Consider the following 13,919-nt stretch of genomic DNA (forward strand, 5'->3'; position numbering starts at 1 on the left):
CAGGTGAATTGGCCATGCTAAATTCTCCCTCAGTGTACCCAAACAGATGCCCAAGTGTGATGACCAGACGACTTTCACAGTAACTTCACTGCAATGTTACGGTAAGCCTATTGTGACACTAATAAATAAACTTAAAACTTCAGCAGAGATACAAAATCTGTATGGTTTCCCCCACGTCCAAGTGTTCCAGCTGTGTGCATTTTAATTCTTTTGGAGGTTAAGACAACAATCATCACTTGTCTCTACTAAGACAAGTATCGTAATAATGTAATTGCCAAAACCATTACTCACTGATACATTGACAATTTGATCGGAACAATTATGCCAGTTCAGCTTAAACATTGTTTTTTGCTACTTTTGTGAAAGTCCTTACTTTCCACACATAAATTGTATGTACCTGGCTATGTATGTCATTTTAATGGCTTTACAAAGTGTTGTTTCAAATCATTCTCGATCTTTTTAACAGCCTGCCGACAGACACAACCTTCTCAGGCCTGAGACAGTGGAAAGTCTTTTCTACATGTATAGATTTACACAGGATAAAAAGTACCAGGATTGGGGCTGGCAAATTCTTCAGAACTTCAACAAGTATACCAGAGTGAGTAAAGCATGATGATTCTTGGTTTTTCAGCTGTAAGGTTGCTCATAGGATTGCAAATATAATGAAATTAACATGCTGATCTGTCAACCTTTTTTTTTAGTTCAAATAATGAGCTTAACCTTTGCTGACTTTGTGATATAATGATCAAGAAAGCAATTTATTTTTACAAAATGATTCCAGCCATTGTTTTGATTTCTGGTCCAGCTATGGTGTATATAAATAATAAATACATAATTAACTTCTGTTTAAGCTTACCCCTAAAATTTGTCACTTAATATTGGAAGTCGCAAAGAAGCTTCCAAATATCCCTTGCTTTTGGGGCGTAACTTTTAATAGTCCTGGTCGTAGCATCCACCCGAGGTTCCTGTTCCAGGATTTCCCAACTCCTGATGGACAAGTTGTAGCTGAGTGGGAGGTACTTTGGGAATTGTACCTTATTCCCATGGAGCTACAGCAGGCTGCGCTGCCACTTGGTGTCTTCCAACCCAATCCGATTTCCAAACATTGAAGCATTCAAAGGGTGGGGCACGTGGAAAGAAGGCATGAGAATGTGAAGTGAATGGTGTATTTAAGGATGTATCTCAGTCAGATGGAGGTGGTAGGAGACGTGAAGTAGATTGAGGGTAACTTTATAATACAAATTTGTGGTGGGAGAATGTTTTACCGTTGGCAATAATTTTTTCTCCCGGGCCCTTCCCTTACCCTGATCGGGTCGGTTTGGATTTTGTTCAGTTTGCTTCGCACCCTGCCCACTTCATGCTGCCACTGCTAGGTACTCTTACCATTTCCGTTCAGGAGCTGAATTTCTTCTGACCCTGCAATCAGAGGGCTAATAAGTTGAAACAGTGGGAGTTGAGGAGGCGAAAGGGAGGAAAGAAATGGCAGGAGAGGGAAGGGTAAATCAGGAAGGAAACAACTTTACTGGAAAAGGAGAGGGAAGGCAAGAAGTTGAAGAGAAGGGAAACAGCATGTGGGAGAGAATCAGAGAGATGTGGAGAACGGTAAATGGCTTTGTATAGGAGGGAACGAGAGAAAGAAAAGTGGGAGGGAAAGAAGACAATTGCAGAATGATTAGAGCACAAAGCCTGTTCCTTTCATCATGTCCATGCCTGCTCATCCCATTACCAGCCCTCCCCTGCCTTTTCCTTCACAACCCTGCATTTATTTCCATTTAAGATAATTTTCTGAGTCTCTTCTGTAGGCTTTGATTGGATTTGCCTCTGTTAGACTCTCAGGGAGTGCATTCCAAATGCTAAACATGTGCTGTGAGAAGAAAGTTTATCCTTTTATCTTTCTCTTTGGCCACTCAAATTGGTGCCTTGTCCTTTGCCCCTCATACTTATCATTCCAATGCATTCTCTTTCCATTTCCCATTGGCCCAGTATGCACTATGTACATAACCAATATGCCACATGGCAGGTGAGGACCTTCTATGAGAAAATTAAACATCCATTGACAAATCTATTTCAAAGTAAACTGCTGTTCCTACAGTTCTATAGAAGTGCCAAACTATTAAAGTATCAATAACAGGAGCTTTAAACACTTCACACCTGTTAATGCTGTCCAAATAAATAGAGACATTGACAAAAAAGTTCACAGACAGTTTATAACCACCTAAATGTTATCAGTTGAACAAAGTCAGCTACTTGCTTCTATTGTCAGAACTGCAGAGCTAATGACTTTATTGGTTTCACTCACTTGATCAGGGCCTGAGTTAGCATTCAGCTGGCTAGAGAGTATTAAGCTATTAGGTTGGTTGGGAACATGTGAGTTGGTATGGTGGGGGGGCATTGGAGATGTGTGAAGGGTAAGGTCCTAAGTTCTTTTTGACACATATAGGAATTTCCAGAGGCCCAAGGTGAGTTATCTAACCAGTCCACCACACCACTTGCCCATCTCTATGGCTGCAGATGTTTGGTGGACCCAGCTACATTTCACACCTGCCTCTCCCAAAGCCAAATCTGCATTTGTCAGTGCACATTTTACTGAGGCAGATCCAGCAAGTTTTGAAAATTTCCTGACTTGAACTACCCACTTCATCTAGTTTCATTCCTCTGTTTATAAAGCCCATGATTCTGATTGCCATTTTGAACCACTTTTTCACCTGCCCTGCCACCTCAACAATTGTGCATTTACACACCAAGACTGCCCTGTTCTGCACCTAGTCGAGAATTGTACTCTATGTCGCTTCTCCTCATGCTTCCTACCGAAATTTATCATTTCACTTTTCTCTACATTACTCATCTGAGGCGTATGTACCTATTCCAGGAGCCTGTCTATGTCCTCTTGAAGCGGAACACTGTCCTCCTCACAGCACTTTGAAGTTTGTATCAGTTGCACACTTTGAAATTGTGCATCCAAGGCCAGGTCATTAATGTAGACCAAGAAAAAACATAATCTTAGTACCAATTACTGGAGATCTTACTGTAGCTTCATCCTTTCCAAAAAAAGCCATCACTCACTATCATTGTTTCCTGTCACTCGGGCAATTCTGTATCCATGCTGCCTGCCACGTCCCCTTTAGTTTATGAGCTTCAACTTTGCTGGTAAGCCTAACATGTGGCACTTTATCACCTTTTGGAAGTTAATTTAAAATGCATTACCCGCATCAACTCCCCTCAAAATGTAGCTAAACATAATTTGCCTTTGACAAATCTTTGCTGGCTTTCCTTAATTAATCCACATGTGCAATTGACTTTATTTTATTCTAGATTATTGTTACTCAAAGTTTTTCCAACACCAAGAGTACAATGACTTCATTTTAAGATGTCTTGAAATCATAAAAGGTGTTATAATAATGCAAGTGATGGATTTATTATAGAGCTTTTTACAGCCATCCTCAATTTGGTTGTTTCTAATTTTACACAGGTTGATACTGGAGGATACACTTCCATTAATAATGTAAGGAGTTCTGAGAACCCTGAACCTAGGGATAAAATGGAGAGCTTCTTTCTTGGAGAGACACTGAAGTATTTCTTCCTTCTATTTTCTGATGATTTCAACTTAATAAACCTGGACAAATATATTTTTAATACTGAAGCACATGTTCTTCCAATATGGACAACCTGATGAATCTTGGAATGATTTGAATGGAGTTCTAATTCTTGGCACATTTTGGCTGTGGGGTCTACGATGTTAGCTAGAGATAACCACTATGTGGAGGTTTTGTTCTACTTGTATTGATCACTGTGAAAGTCCATACCTACACAGATGTGTAAACAATGTGAATGCAACAAAAACTATAAACCAGGGAACAAATATTTACGTGAACTGTTGCACTCAAAATGGCCTGTTTCTACATTATAAAACTTGCTTACCACATGTTGCCTCCTGTCCATTCATTGATTCCTTCCTGCCTTTTCGATTCAGTCCAACCAATGACTATGTATGAGTTTATACACAAAAGTCTTTGCAAAGGAAAATGACATTTGTGCAGTCAATAATGCCTTCAAAAAATTGGTAGGTCCTAAGATTCAATGACAATTGAGAGTTAACATCTTAACTCTTAATTCATTTAAAAAAATGAACATTGAGTGGTCCAAATTCAGAAATGGGAGAAAAGCTTTTGTAGATGCGCTAGACTGACAAGGGTGGAATTCTTACAATTGCCATAGTCACTTGTATTTAATATCTTCCTTGGGTCAAATACAGACCAGAGTTGATTCAAATGATCATTTTAGTCCAAAATATTGGTAAGGTTATGTAAATAAATATAGCAACAATTTTAATTAACTATATTTGCAATGGATGCAAGTGTGAAATATTAAAGGAAAAAATGCGGGTCCCAACTTTATTTATGAAGGCTACTTGTTTACTTATGAAGGGTAGTTAGTATAATCCAACAGACATTTCTTCTGTTATCACAGCTGCTGTTTATCTAGATTCTCAACTTTGATGCAGGTTAGAATTTATTTCATTTCCCACTGCGTCCTCTAATCCAACAGCACTATTTCCAGGATTGTTTTAAATGCTTATTGTGCTTTTCTCTGCTATGCTTCAGGCTAGAGTTGGACTATATTTGAAATACATGAAATCATTTGGCAATACATTTCCAAAGCGTTTTTACATAGGCGCTGTTGCCGAAAAGGGTTTATTTTTTAATGGTAGAAAAAATTTATTTTTTCCCTTATACATCAAATAAAACGATACTTTTGCTGCATGACACAAGAATTTAAAAGCATCTTTTATTGATTTAACCGTGTAGAAAAATGGTCTGGTACTGGTGGAGGAAGAAAAATTCAAATAGTAAGATGCAATATGAGACTATTTTAAATCTATTGTAAACACATGACTTAGGAAATGAGCCATAATATTTCAGTTGTGCAATTTGTCGGAGGATCAGTAACCAAATTCAATCTTCGAACTAGTTGTAAAACTTGATTTGATGGCCTTTTAGATCTGTTGTTGAGATCTATAGATTTTATGCAACTAGTAGCAAATGCTGATCTGATCCAGTTTGTTAATGCATGGATGATTTCTTTGTCTTAATGATTTGATTTACATAATGTACTTGAAAATAAACTGTTCTGTGATTACAGATTAGTTTAGAAGGTCACTGGTAGTGCTACTTTGTGCCAGTAAGTAATTTAAATTACCTTAAAAGTAAAATGTTCAAAACTTAACAGCCCTCTTCCAGGTAACCACTGAAATATCGCCATGCTTAAAAGGGAAAGGAAGTGTACTTTAGAAATGCAGATGAATCGAATTTTTCAGTGAGCTAAGAAGTAATTGAAAAAGGATAATGGGGCATAAACGTGCATAATGGCCAACTGCTTCCTATGAAATAGGGCGTGCAGACCTGTCATGTACTCTATTGTCAAATGTTGAAATATATTTCTACAAAGTGATTTTGCTAATGGTAGAAATGTATGAAATGGCCAAATGTAGATTCCTTGCAGCAGCACTTACGACACAGGAAATTATTTAAAGCATTACTCTTTGGTAGAGCTATCCAATTAATGTCCATCCCTTTCTGTAAAACTGTTTTCTTTAGCTGATTTCTATTTCCAGAATGGTTTTAAATTATATATAGCTTTTGATTTAGATCCTTATCATTTTTAAATGAATGTACTGTTATAGAAATGTTGGACTGGGCTTTTAGAAGTATGTAAAAATTTTGGTGAGTTAACTGACCTTTTCATATTTTTCCCCCTTATAGAAAACATTGTAAATAAAGATAATTGTTCTGTAAATTGTTTGTTTATTTCATTTAAAACATGACAACTGTATAAAAATTTTTTTCAAAAATTATTTCTCTCTCCAACACTATTTAGTTTGTTTCATATATTTCCTAGTCTCATAATTATTTCCAACATTAACACAGTCAACAAAAACATCCTTTTTGCTTGTACACACTTTTGGTTCAACATTATCAGATATTACATCCGACTTGTGTTAAACAAAACGAAGCTGATGATTTTTCACCCAGTCTTTGATGATGCTCGCTTCCATTTTACGAACTAAAGTAACTGATGGTGGATCAGCAGCATTAGAAGCTCTGAAAGAGGAAACATCATTTAGGTGGACTGGTCTATTTTGAATGTAGTTGCCAGAAGCTTAAAACTGTTGACTGCTCCATGTTATATCATTAACATGGGGCAACTAACTTCAGCTTTAATTCTAACAACTCCCGGCACGTACCTCAGGTCTAGATGATGCGCTGCACCCTCTATAATTAAAGAAATCACTGAAGGATTCACAGTTTTGAGGATCTGTTTCACACAGGAAAAAATAATCACTGTTTTGCATCATACTCGTTTGAATTGTAGTCATTAGTACAGTAGATACTTACACCACCATTTGCCCAGGGATCCAGGTCACCATTAGAAAATATTATATTGCTTGCTGCGTTGTAATCTACAATATCAACAAACTTGTGGTTGAATCAAAACTCATTACAACAAAATAACAGAAAAGAAAAATAATATGTGCTATTACCATCTCCCCAGTATTGGATTTTCAGCCATTCCTCATTTGGGTATATACCCCATTTACTGTGACAATAATTCCTCCTCATTGCTTCAGTAAACCGAATGACAGGGAACATATCTGTGTCATTGTTGCTTTCGAACAGCAGGCTGATTTCTGTGCAAGCCTATAAAAATGTCAGAAACAGGATAATGAAGGAAAAGCTGCTGTGTTTAAACCTCTTACTCCCTCCACATCTTAAAACCTAGTATGAAGAAGGTGGGAAATGTGCAAGAATTATAAGCAGGATAAAAAAAGTTTTAAGCATTTTAATAGTATTGTAGTGAATGAGCTGGAAATTGTTCAAGGCAATAAAGGAGCTACATATTAAAGGCTGTTAATTATACTGCAACACTAGGGGAGAACTTCCTGCACGTACACAAAATGCCAGTCTTAATGAATCAGCCTGTTACTTTATCATTTGCAATCACAAACATCCTAAATTAAGTTGTTACAAATTGGCCTTGGGGAGTAAATTAAAATAATGTTGGAATCGACTGCTCCCCAAACTGTTCATTTGTCAAATTTTACCTAAAAGAGGCTGAACTTTTTTTTATAAATAACTTTTATTTAATGTCGCAACTAGCTTACATTAACACTGTAATGAAGTTACTGTGAAAATCCCCCTAATCGTCACACTTTGGTGCCTGTTTAGGTACACTAAGGGAGAATTCAGCACAGCCAATGCACCTAACCAGAACGTCTTTTGGACTGTGGGAGAATACTGCAGCACCTGGAGGAAACCCACGCAGGTATGGTGAGAACGTGCAGACTTGGTACAGACAGTGACCCACGCTGGGAATCGAATCTGGGTCCCTGGAGCTGTCAGGTAGCAGTGCTAACCATTGTGTTGCCCGTTTATTGAAATTCTCATCTGATATACATCAGTATGGCTTTTCGAATAGGACATTCTCAGGTGCTACCTAAACAACTAAGAAGTTACTTAATTTTAACTATTTCTATAATTCATGTTTTCTTTGTTATATATATAAACATCATATAAAACCATTGCCCAATTTAACTCTGTTAACAATTCTATTAATTACCAACTGGGCATTACCTTCACTAGGTGGTTCCAATTTCAGAAGGCTGTTGTTTAATCTATAATCACCATTCTTAGTTTGTACACACAAAATGCATGGCAAATTCAACAAATTTATTCCCAATAATAAAGCAGAAATCTGAAGTATGATTTGATGTTCTGCTAGTGTGCATATGTCTCTGATGCTCCTGCTGCTGAATTAAAAGTTATTAGCATCATAACGTATTATCAGAGGTCACACTGCAGGCTGGGTTCATGTGCTTAGACTTGATCAACCCAGTCTATCATGCTTGGAGACATGAAGAACAGCAGGTCTGATAGGAAACAGCTTACTTTTCTTAAAATTGTTGAACTGAGAATTCTTTTGAGAAGTAAATTGTTCCCAATGTTATGAGTCAGGGCAGAAGTACCAAACTGCTTTATGAAGTCTGCCCGAAACAGAAGTTTTGTTACACTGAATTTAGCTAGGATCAACATGATATGTTTCATTTCAAGTATGATTCAATAACCCACTAGAAAGCTTTTATCAAACAAGGTTTATATAAGAATATAGTTAACATGTATAGAAAGAAAATTGGCAGCAACTTTTATCAATTACATACAAAAGAGAAAAACAATCACAATAAACAATCACAATAATGTATTAGCCCTTAATTGAATATTAAAGTTCTTTCAACAAACCAAAACATTTCAAAGGCAAAACCCTTTTCACAGGCTTAACACAGCACAGATTAAAATCTCACTTGACCGAAAATGAGTCTTTTCGAAGCCTGCATTTCCTTCTGGAAGGCAAAATGCTCAGGATAACCAGCAGAATTTCCAAATAGAAGAGGGAGACAGAGACAGAGACAGAGACTCCAGCTTCTTTCTTGCTTGAGGCCCCTGCTAAAACTAAAAACTAAACTGCAGCCTTAGAACTCTCAAAACTGAAACTTTAAACTCACCGGGGGGGCGGGGGGGGGAACCTATCCACGTACACATGACCTTTTCTCCTAATAATGCAGGATCGTAAAACTAATCCCAGAGTAAATACAAACAACACCATTTAAACTATTAAGACGCAATAAAAGGACTCAGCATAGTCAAGCCGGCAACAATGACACCACTGAAGCTGTGAGCTAAGAAACCAGTGAAGCTTTGAGCTGCAAAAATCATGATTTAAAAAAAAACTTCCTTAAAGGTACACTAACATTACATCATATAAACTTAAACAGTCAAAACAGGACTAAGACAAAGAATGTTTATTAAAAGAGCTTTGAAATTGGCCTTATGTGAAAAGGCAGTTGTATGCATGCATCCTTCAATGTCCCTGAGACTTCATGTGCACAACCAGTTACCAACCAGACACACTAGACAACATAGTCAATCCGAAACAAGATCTGACAAAGATCATCAGAAAGCAAAGATCCACACCCAAATTACCACATGCTGGTTTTACCTGTAAAATATAGTTGTCATTTTGCTCTGAGTGCTTGGGAGTTAAGGAATAAACTAAGCTTCAAATGCTAAACAAACAACTCTAAACATAGTACCTACCAACTTTACATTCATATATATATTACAATTTAAACAGAATTAACTTAAAATTGCTGATAAATATTCTGGTTTACAAATTGCTTGTGGAAATTTGAGAATCCTTCAGATTTAAAGAAAGTAACAACAAGTTCCCCTATTGGACTAGCCAGATGATTGATTTAGGGTAGTTAGTAAGCCAGTTCTGACTTTTTAGGTGAAAAGGGGCAGCAGAGACTGTAAAAACAAACCTGCCAGTGCCTTTGCAAGAAGTGCCATTTCTTTCTGAGTGCTTGGGAATTAATAGAGTCAAAGGGGTTTACAGCTTGCCCATGTGCCCCCTTTTTCTAACCAATAAGCTAGTCCCAATTGCCTGTATTTGGCCCACATCCCTCTACAGCCATCTTACCCATGTAACTGTCTAAATGCTTTTTAAAATACAAAATTGTACCCGCCTCAATTATCACCTCTGGCAGCTAATTCCAGACCTCACCATCCTGTGTGTGAAAAAATTGCCCCTCTAGACTCCCCTCTCACCTTAAACTTATACCCTCTAGTTTTAGACTCCCCTACCTTTGGGAAACGATATCGACCATCTTGCTGATCTGTGCCCCTCATTATTTTATAATCCTCTGTAAGATCACGCTTAAACCTCCTATGCTCCAGAGAAAAAAGTCTGTCTGTCTAGCCTCTCCCTGTAACACAAACCATTAAGTCCCGGTAGTATTCTAATAAATCTGTTCTGCACTTTTTCTAAATTAGTAATATCTTTTATTTAAGCTAAGGGTGGGAGATTAGGAAGTTGGGGGAGGAGGTATTGTATCTCGTTTTTCTTTATTCTGCCTATAGGTCAATGAGGGCAGTTGCAGGCTAAGGCAGGAGGACTGAACACGTCAGTCATAGGTAAGTGACTGGGAAATGAGTTTCTCGCTCTTCTACTTCTCTGACTTTGAAAGTGAAAACTAGGTAAGGGAACAAATTGTAGACAGTAAAGATTAGTAATATATGTACAAACAAATTTAATCAAGGGTAGGGAGTTAGTTAACTAATTATTTTTTGTGATGTTTGTGTGCCTTTAAGAATTTTTTTTTAAAATCATGTTCTCTGCTTCAATTCAATCACAATTTTTTTCTCATTATGGCATTGGCCGTCTACTGAAAGTCATTTTATTGGTGCTTCAATAGCTTAAGTGGGATTTATTTTTTATCCTGGGGCCCCAGGTTCTTTACGACCTTGCATTGTGAGAGGGGGAAGATTGATTGACATGTCAGTCAGGTGGTTCTTCCCCAGAAGAAAATCTCGGGCTTCATTTTTCAGTTTTAATTAGAAAGGGGTTGTTGATCAGACTGGAAAGCAGTGTTTCTCTCTCTCTCCCTGGTTTTGGAAATTCTGCTGTTAACTGGAAGCAAAGTTAGCTTGACTGAAGCCTTTCTCCCTGATGTTTTGAGGAGCTGTTCTGAATTCAAGCTGGTCCATGTGCACCTAATGAGGACTGCAACATTCAACCAAAGGGCTAAGTTCCAGTATCATGTAGGCATTAGTTTTTGCTGTATTAAACCAGTGGGAAGGATTTTGTTTATGGGATTGGTTTGATTGGGACATTTCCTACATTCATTAAGGGCTATACAATATTATGATTGCTTTTTTCTTGTCTGTAATTAGTAGAAGTTATTACTAATTTCTCTCTCTATATGTTAACTGTATACTTAAATGAAGTTTCATTGATAAAGGCTCCTTAGTGGGTTAGTCGAATCTGAAGTGAAATATCTCATGCTCACCCTAGCCAAATTTAAAATGCAAAAAACTTATGACCCACGTGGACTTCATAAGACACTGTAGTTTTTGACTTGCATTATAACACTTTAAGAAATCTATTAAAGTTTTAAACTTTAGTCATGGCAGGAGAACGTGAAGCCATAGTTTGCTCTTCTTGCTCCATGTGGGAGGCTGGGCACATTTCCAGTGCCTGGGCCAGCATGTGTGCAGGAAGTGTGTCCAGCTCAGCTGTAGCTCCTGGAATTTAGAGTTTCAGAGCTAGAATGGTGGCTGGGAACATTTAAGCATTCACGAGGAAGGACACTCGAGGGGCGTAGAGGAGATTCACCAAGATGCTGCCTGGAATGGAACGTTTAAGTAATTAAGGGAAGTTATTTCAGCTTGGGTTGTTTTCATTGGAGCAGAGGACTCTAAGAGGTGCCTGATTGAGTTGTACAAGATTATAAGAGGCATGGATTTGATTTTGATTCGATTTGATTTATTACTGTCACATGTATTAACGTAGTGAAAAGTATTGTTTCTTGCGCGCTATACAGACAAAACATACCAATCATAGAGAGTGCAAAATGTAGTGTTACAATCATAGCTAGGGTGTAGAGAAAGATCAACTTAATGCAAGGTAAGTCCATTCAATAGTCTGACAGCAGCAGGGAAGAAACTGTTCTTGAGTTGGTTGGTACACAACTTCAGACTTTTGTATCTTCTTCCTAAAGGAAGAAGGTGGAAGAGAGAATGTCTGGGGTGCATGGGGTCCTTAATTATGCTGGCTGCTTTGCCAAAGCAGAACGGATAAGGAGCAGCTGTTCCCATTAATTGAACGGTCAGTCACGAGAGGACACAAGTTCAAGGCAAGAGGCAGGAGGTTTGAGGGAGGAATATAAGGAAAAACATTTTACTCACAGGGTGGTGACAGACTGGAATGTGCTGCCTGGGAGGGTGGTGGAGGCGGGATGCCTCACATTGTTTGAAAACTATCTAGATGGATACTTAGCACGTCATAACATTGAAGGCTATGGGACCAAGTGCTAGTAAATGGGATTAGGTAGGAGGTCATGTGTTTCTCATGTCAGTGCAGACTCGATGGGCCGAAGGGCCTCGTTCTGCATGGTATGATTCTATGAATTTTGAATTTCAAAACAGCTGTCAAGGGAGAGAGAAGTGATCCAATCAAATCACTGAAGCTGACAACCACTACAGACCTGAATAATCTTCAGCAGCTTCTGGAGTTTAGCTCCTTGCAACTTTGTGGGCCCGATTCTCCCAAAAAAATTCTAAGTGCTGCACTAGCAAGAAAAATAGTGTAAATCACGATTGCTTTTTCAGTGGGAGTTCAGACTCGGATCTCCCACACTCGGTGCAATGCAGAGGTCACAATCATGAGTAGCATTAAAAGCCTGGGTGGGGGGAGCTATTCATGCTGGAGTCTGACGGTTTTGAGCCTCTGTGCATGCACAATGGCTCCGATCTACCAGACTGCAGTTTGCTGGCCAACTCAATCGCTGGGGCCTGAGGCCCCGCCCTCTTGGCACTGACTGATATCTGGTAGGCAATGCTGAGGTGCCCCCTGAGCATGGGCACTTCACTCTTGGGCCAATGGGCAGCGCCGGCTTGTGGGGCCGAAGGGCCTGTTTCCTGTGCTCTGCTGTTCTTTGTTGGAACAGGCTGGCAGGGACACCACCCGACCCTCTGGAGAGTCCTGATTGCTCCCCTTCAGTCCAGCGAGATCTCCCGGTAATGCCCTGCAAGTAGAGAAATACCCTAAACCCCGCTGGAATGAAATATTCCTGGCAGGGTGGGAAATGCTATTGGACCTGGAGAATTCTGTGCTGGGCCCGATAATGGCATTTAAAATACACTAAAAACAGATTTAAATCACTTACCTATCTTCCTGTCATGTTCTGGTCTTAATTGCGCCTGTTCTTCGGCTGTGGGAGATGTACGCGCGTCAGGAATGCATGCGCAAATCCCACGAAATGACATGCACATCTCCCATCCTAACGTGCCAAAAAACGTACACGACGGGATGGAAGAATCAGGCCCTGTACTTCTGTTGTTTTTAGTGCTTGGCTAACAGTGCATTGGATGTGTTTGCATGCAAGAGTAGTGATGATTAACTGATGCGTTTGAGTGTTGTCTCATCATTTCTGTAATTCTTGGAACCTGTCAAGACAAGGAGAATCTTTTAGATCTGCCTGGATAAATTTCACCAACAGTTTGATGGTGTTAGGATCTCTGACTGAAAGCGGTGGATTGTTTTGAGCAAAGCAGAGTAAGAACATAAGAACATAAGAAATAGGAGCAGGAGTAGGCCATCTAGCCCCTCGAGCCTGCCCAGCCATTCAATAAGATCATGGCTGATCTGTCGTGTCTCAGTTCCACATTCCCGCCCTCTCCCCATAACCCTTAATCCCCTTGCCTATCAAAAACCTATCATCCAACAACTGTGCACTTATTTGGGTGAAGGAGAATTCAATTCTTTGCATACCAACTTTGAAGTTGCGCAAGAACAATTGGCAGATGAAGACTCAGTGTGAGTGCAATGCTTGCTTGTCCCAGAGTAAATGTAGGTCAATGAGAACAAAGACAACCAGGGCGGTTCTCCCAAAAAAATTCAAAGTGTTGAATTATGGAGTAAATCACGCTGCTTTTTTTCCATTGGTTTAAAAATTAATCTTCCACACTCTGTACACTGCAAAATGAACTTGCGTGAATCATTATGAAATACAGGGGGTGCAGTCTTTTCCCCCGAAAGGCCGGCAGTATAATGCTGAGTGGGCCACTACTCATGCACCATGTCAGCACGAGATCGGCACATGCCCAGTAGCACCGCACTGCCGGTCTCCCAATTGCTGGCGACCTTTCCGGCACTAGCATTGACGGCCCTCTCACCCTGCCATGGCCCGATCGCCCCCATCACCTCCCGGCAGACCCAAACTTCCGACCCTGCAGTCCCGACCCCCAGCAGGCTGGGTGCCCTCCTTCCCCCACCGATCCCAACTGCAGTGTGGCAGCAAGACCCCC

General features: G+C 39.5%; 2 protein-coding genes across 3 annotated transcripts in view; one reads left to right on the forward strand and one right to left on the reverse strand.

Moving 5' to 3' along the window:
- Positions 1-4,951, forward strand: part of LOC145358438 (endoplasmic reticulum mannosyl-oligosaccharide 1,2-alpha-mannosidase-like) — a 59,178-nt gene extending 54,227 nt beyond the window's left edge. For both annotated transcript variants that reach the window (XM_080212520.1, XM_080212521.1), the window contains exons 13-14: positions 467-598; positions 3,470-4,951. In XM_080212520.1, coding sequence (XP_080068646.1) covers positions 467-598; positions 3,470-3,670 — 333 coding nt within the window. In that variant the 3' untranslated portion in view covers positions 3,671-4,951. The remainder of the gene's footprint in view (positions 1-466; positions 599-3,469) is intronic.
- Positions 4,952-5,274: 323 nt separating this feature from the next.
- LOC145358437 (dipeptidyl peptidase 2-like) overlaps positions 5,275-13,919 on the reverse strand; it is a 70,807-nt gene continuing 62,162 nt past the window's right edge. The window contains exons 9-12 of the mRNA XM_080212519.1: positions 6,539-6,695; positions 6,393-6,457; positions 6,242-6,312; positions 5,275-6,098 (exon numbers count right to left, since the gene is read on the reverse strand). Of these exons, the coding sequence (XP_080068645.1) occupies positions 5,996-6,098; positions 6,242-6,312; positions 6,393-6,457; positions 6,539-6,695 (396 nt within the window). The 3' untranslated portion in view covers positions 5,275-5,995. The remainder of the gene's footprint in view (positions 6,099-6,241; positions 6,313-6,392; positions 6,458-6,538; positions 6,696-13,919) is intronic.

Source organism: Carcharhinus amblyrhynchos, chromosome 25 (genome assembly GCF_965287045.1).
Source record: "Carcharhinus amblyrhynchos chromosome 25, sCarAmb.v2.hapA, whole genome shotgun sequence".
Lineage (NCBI taxonomy): Eukaryota > Metazoa > Chordata > Chondrichthyes > Carcharhiniformes > Carcharhinidae > Carcharhinus > Carcharhinus amblyrhynchos.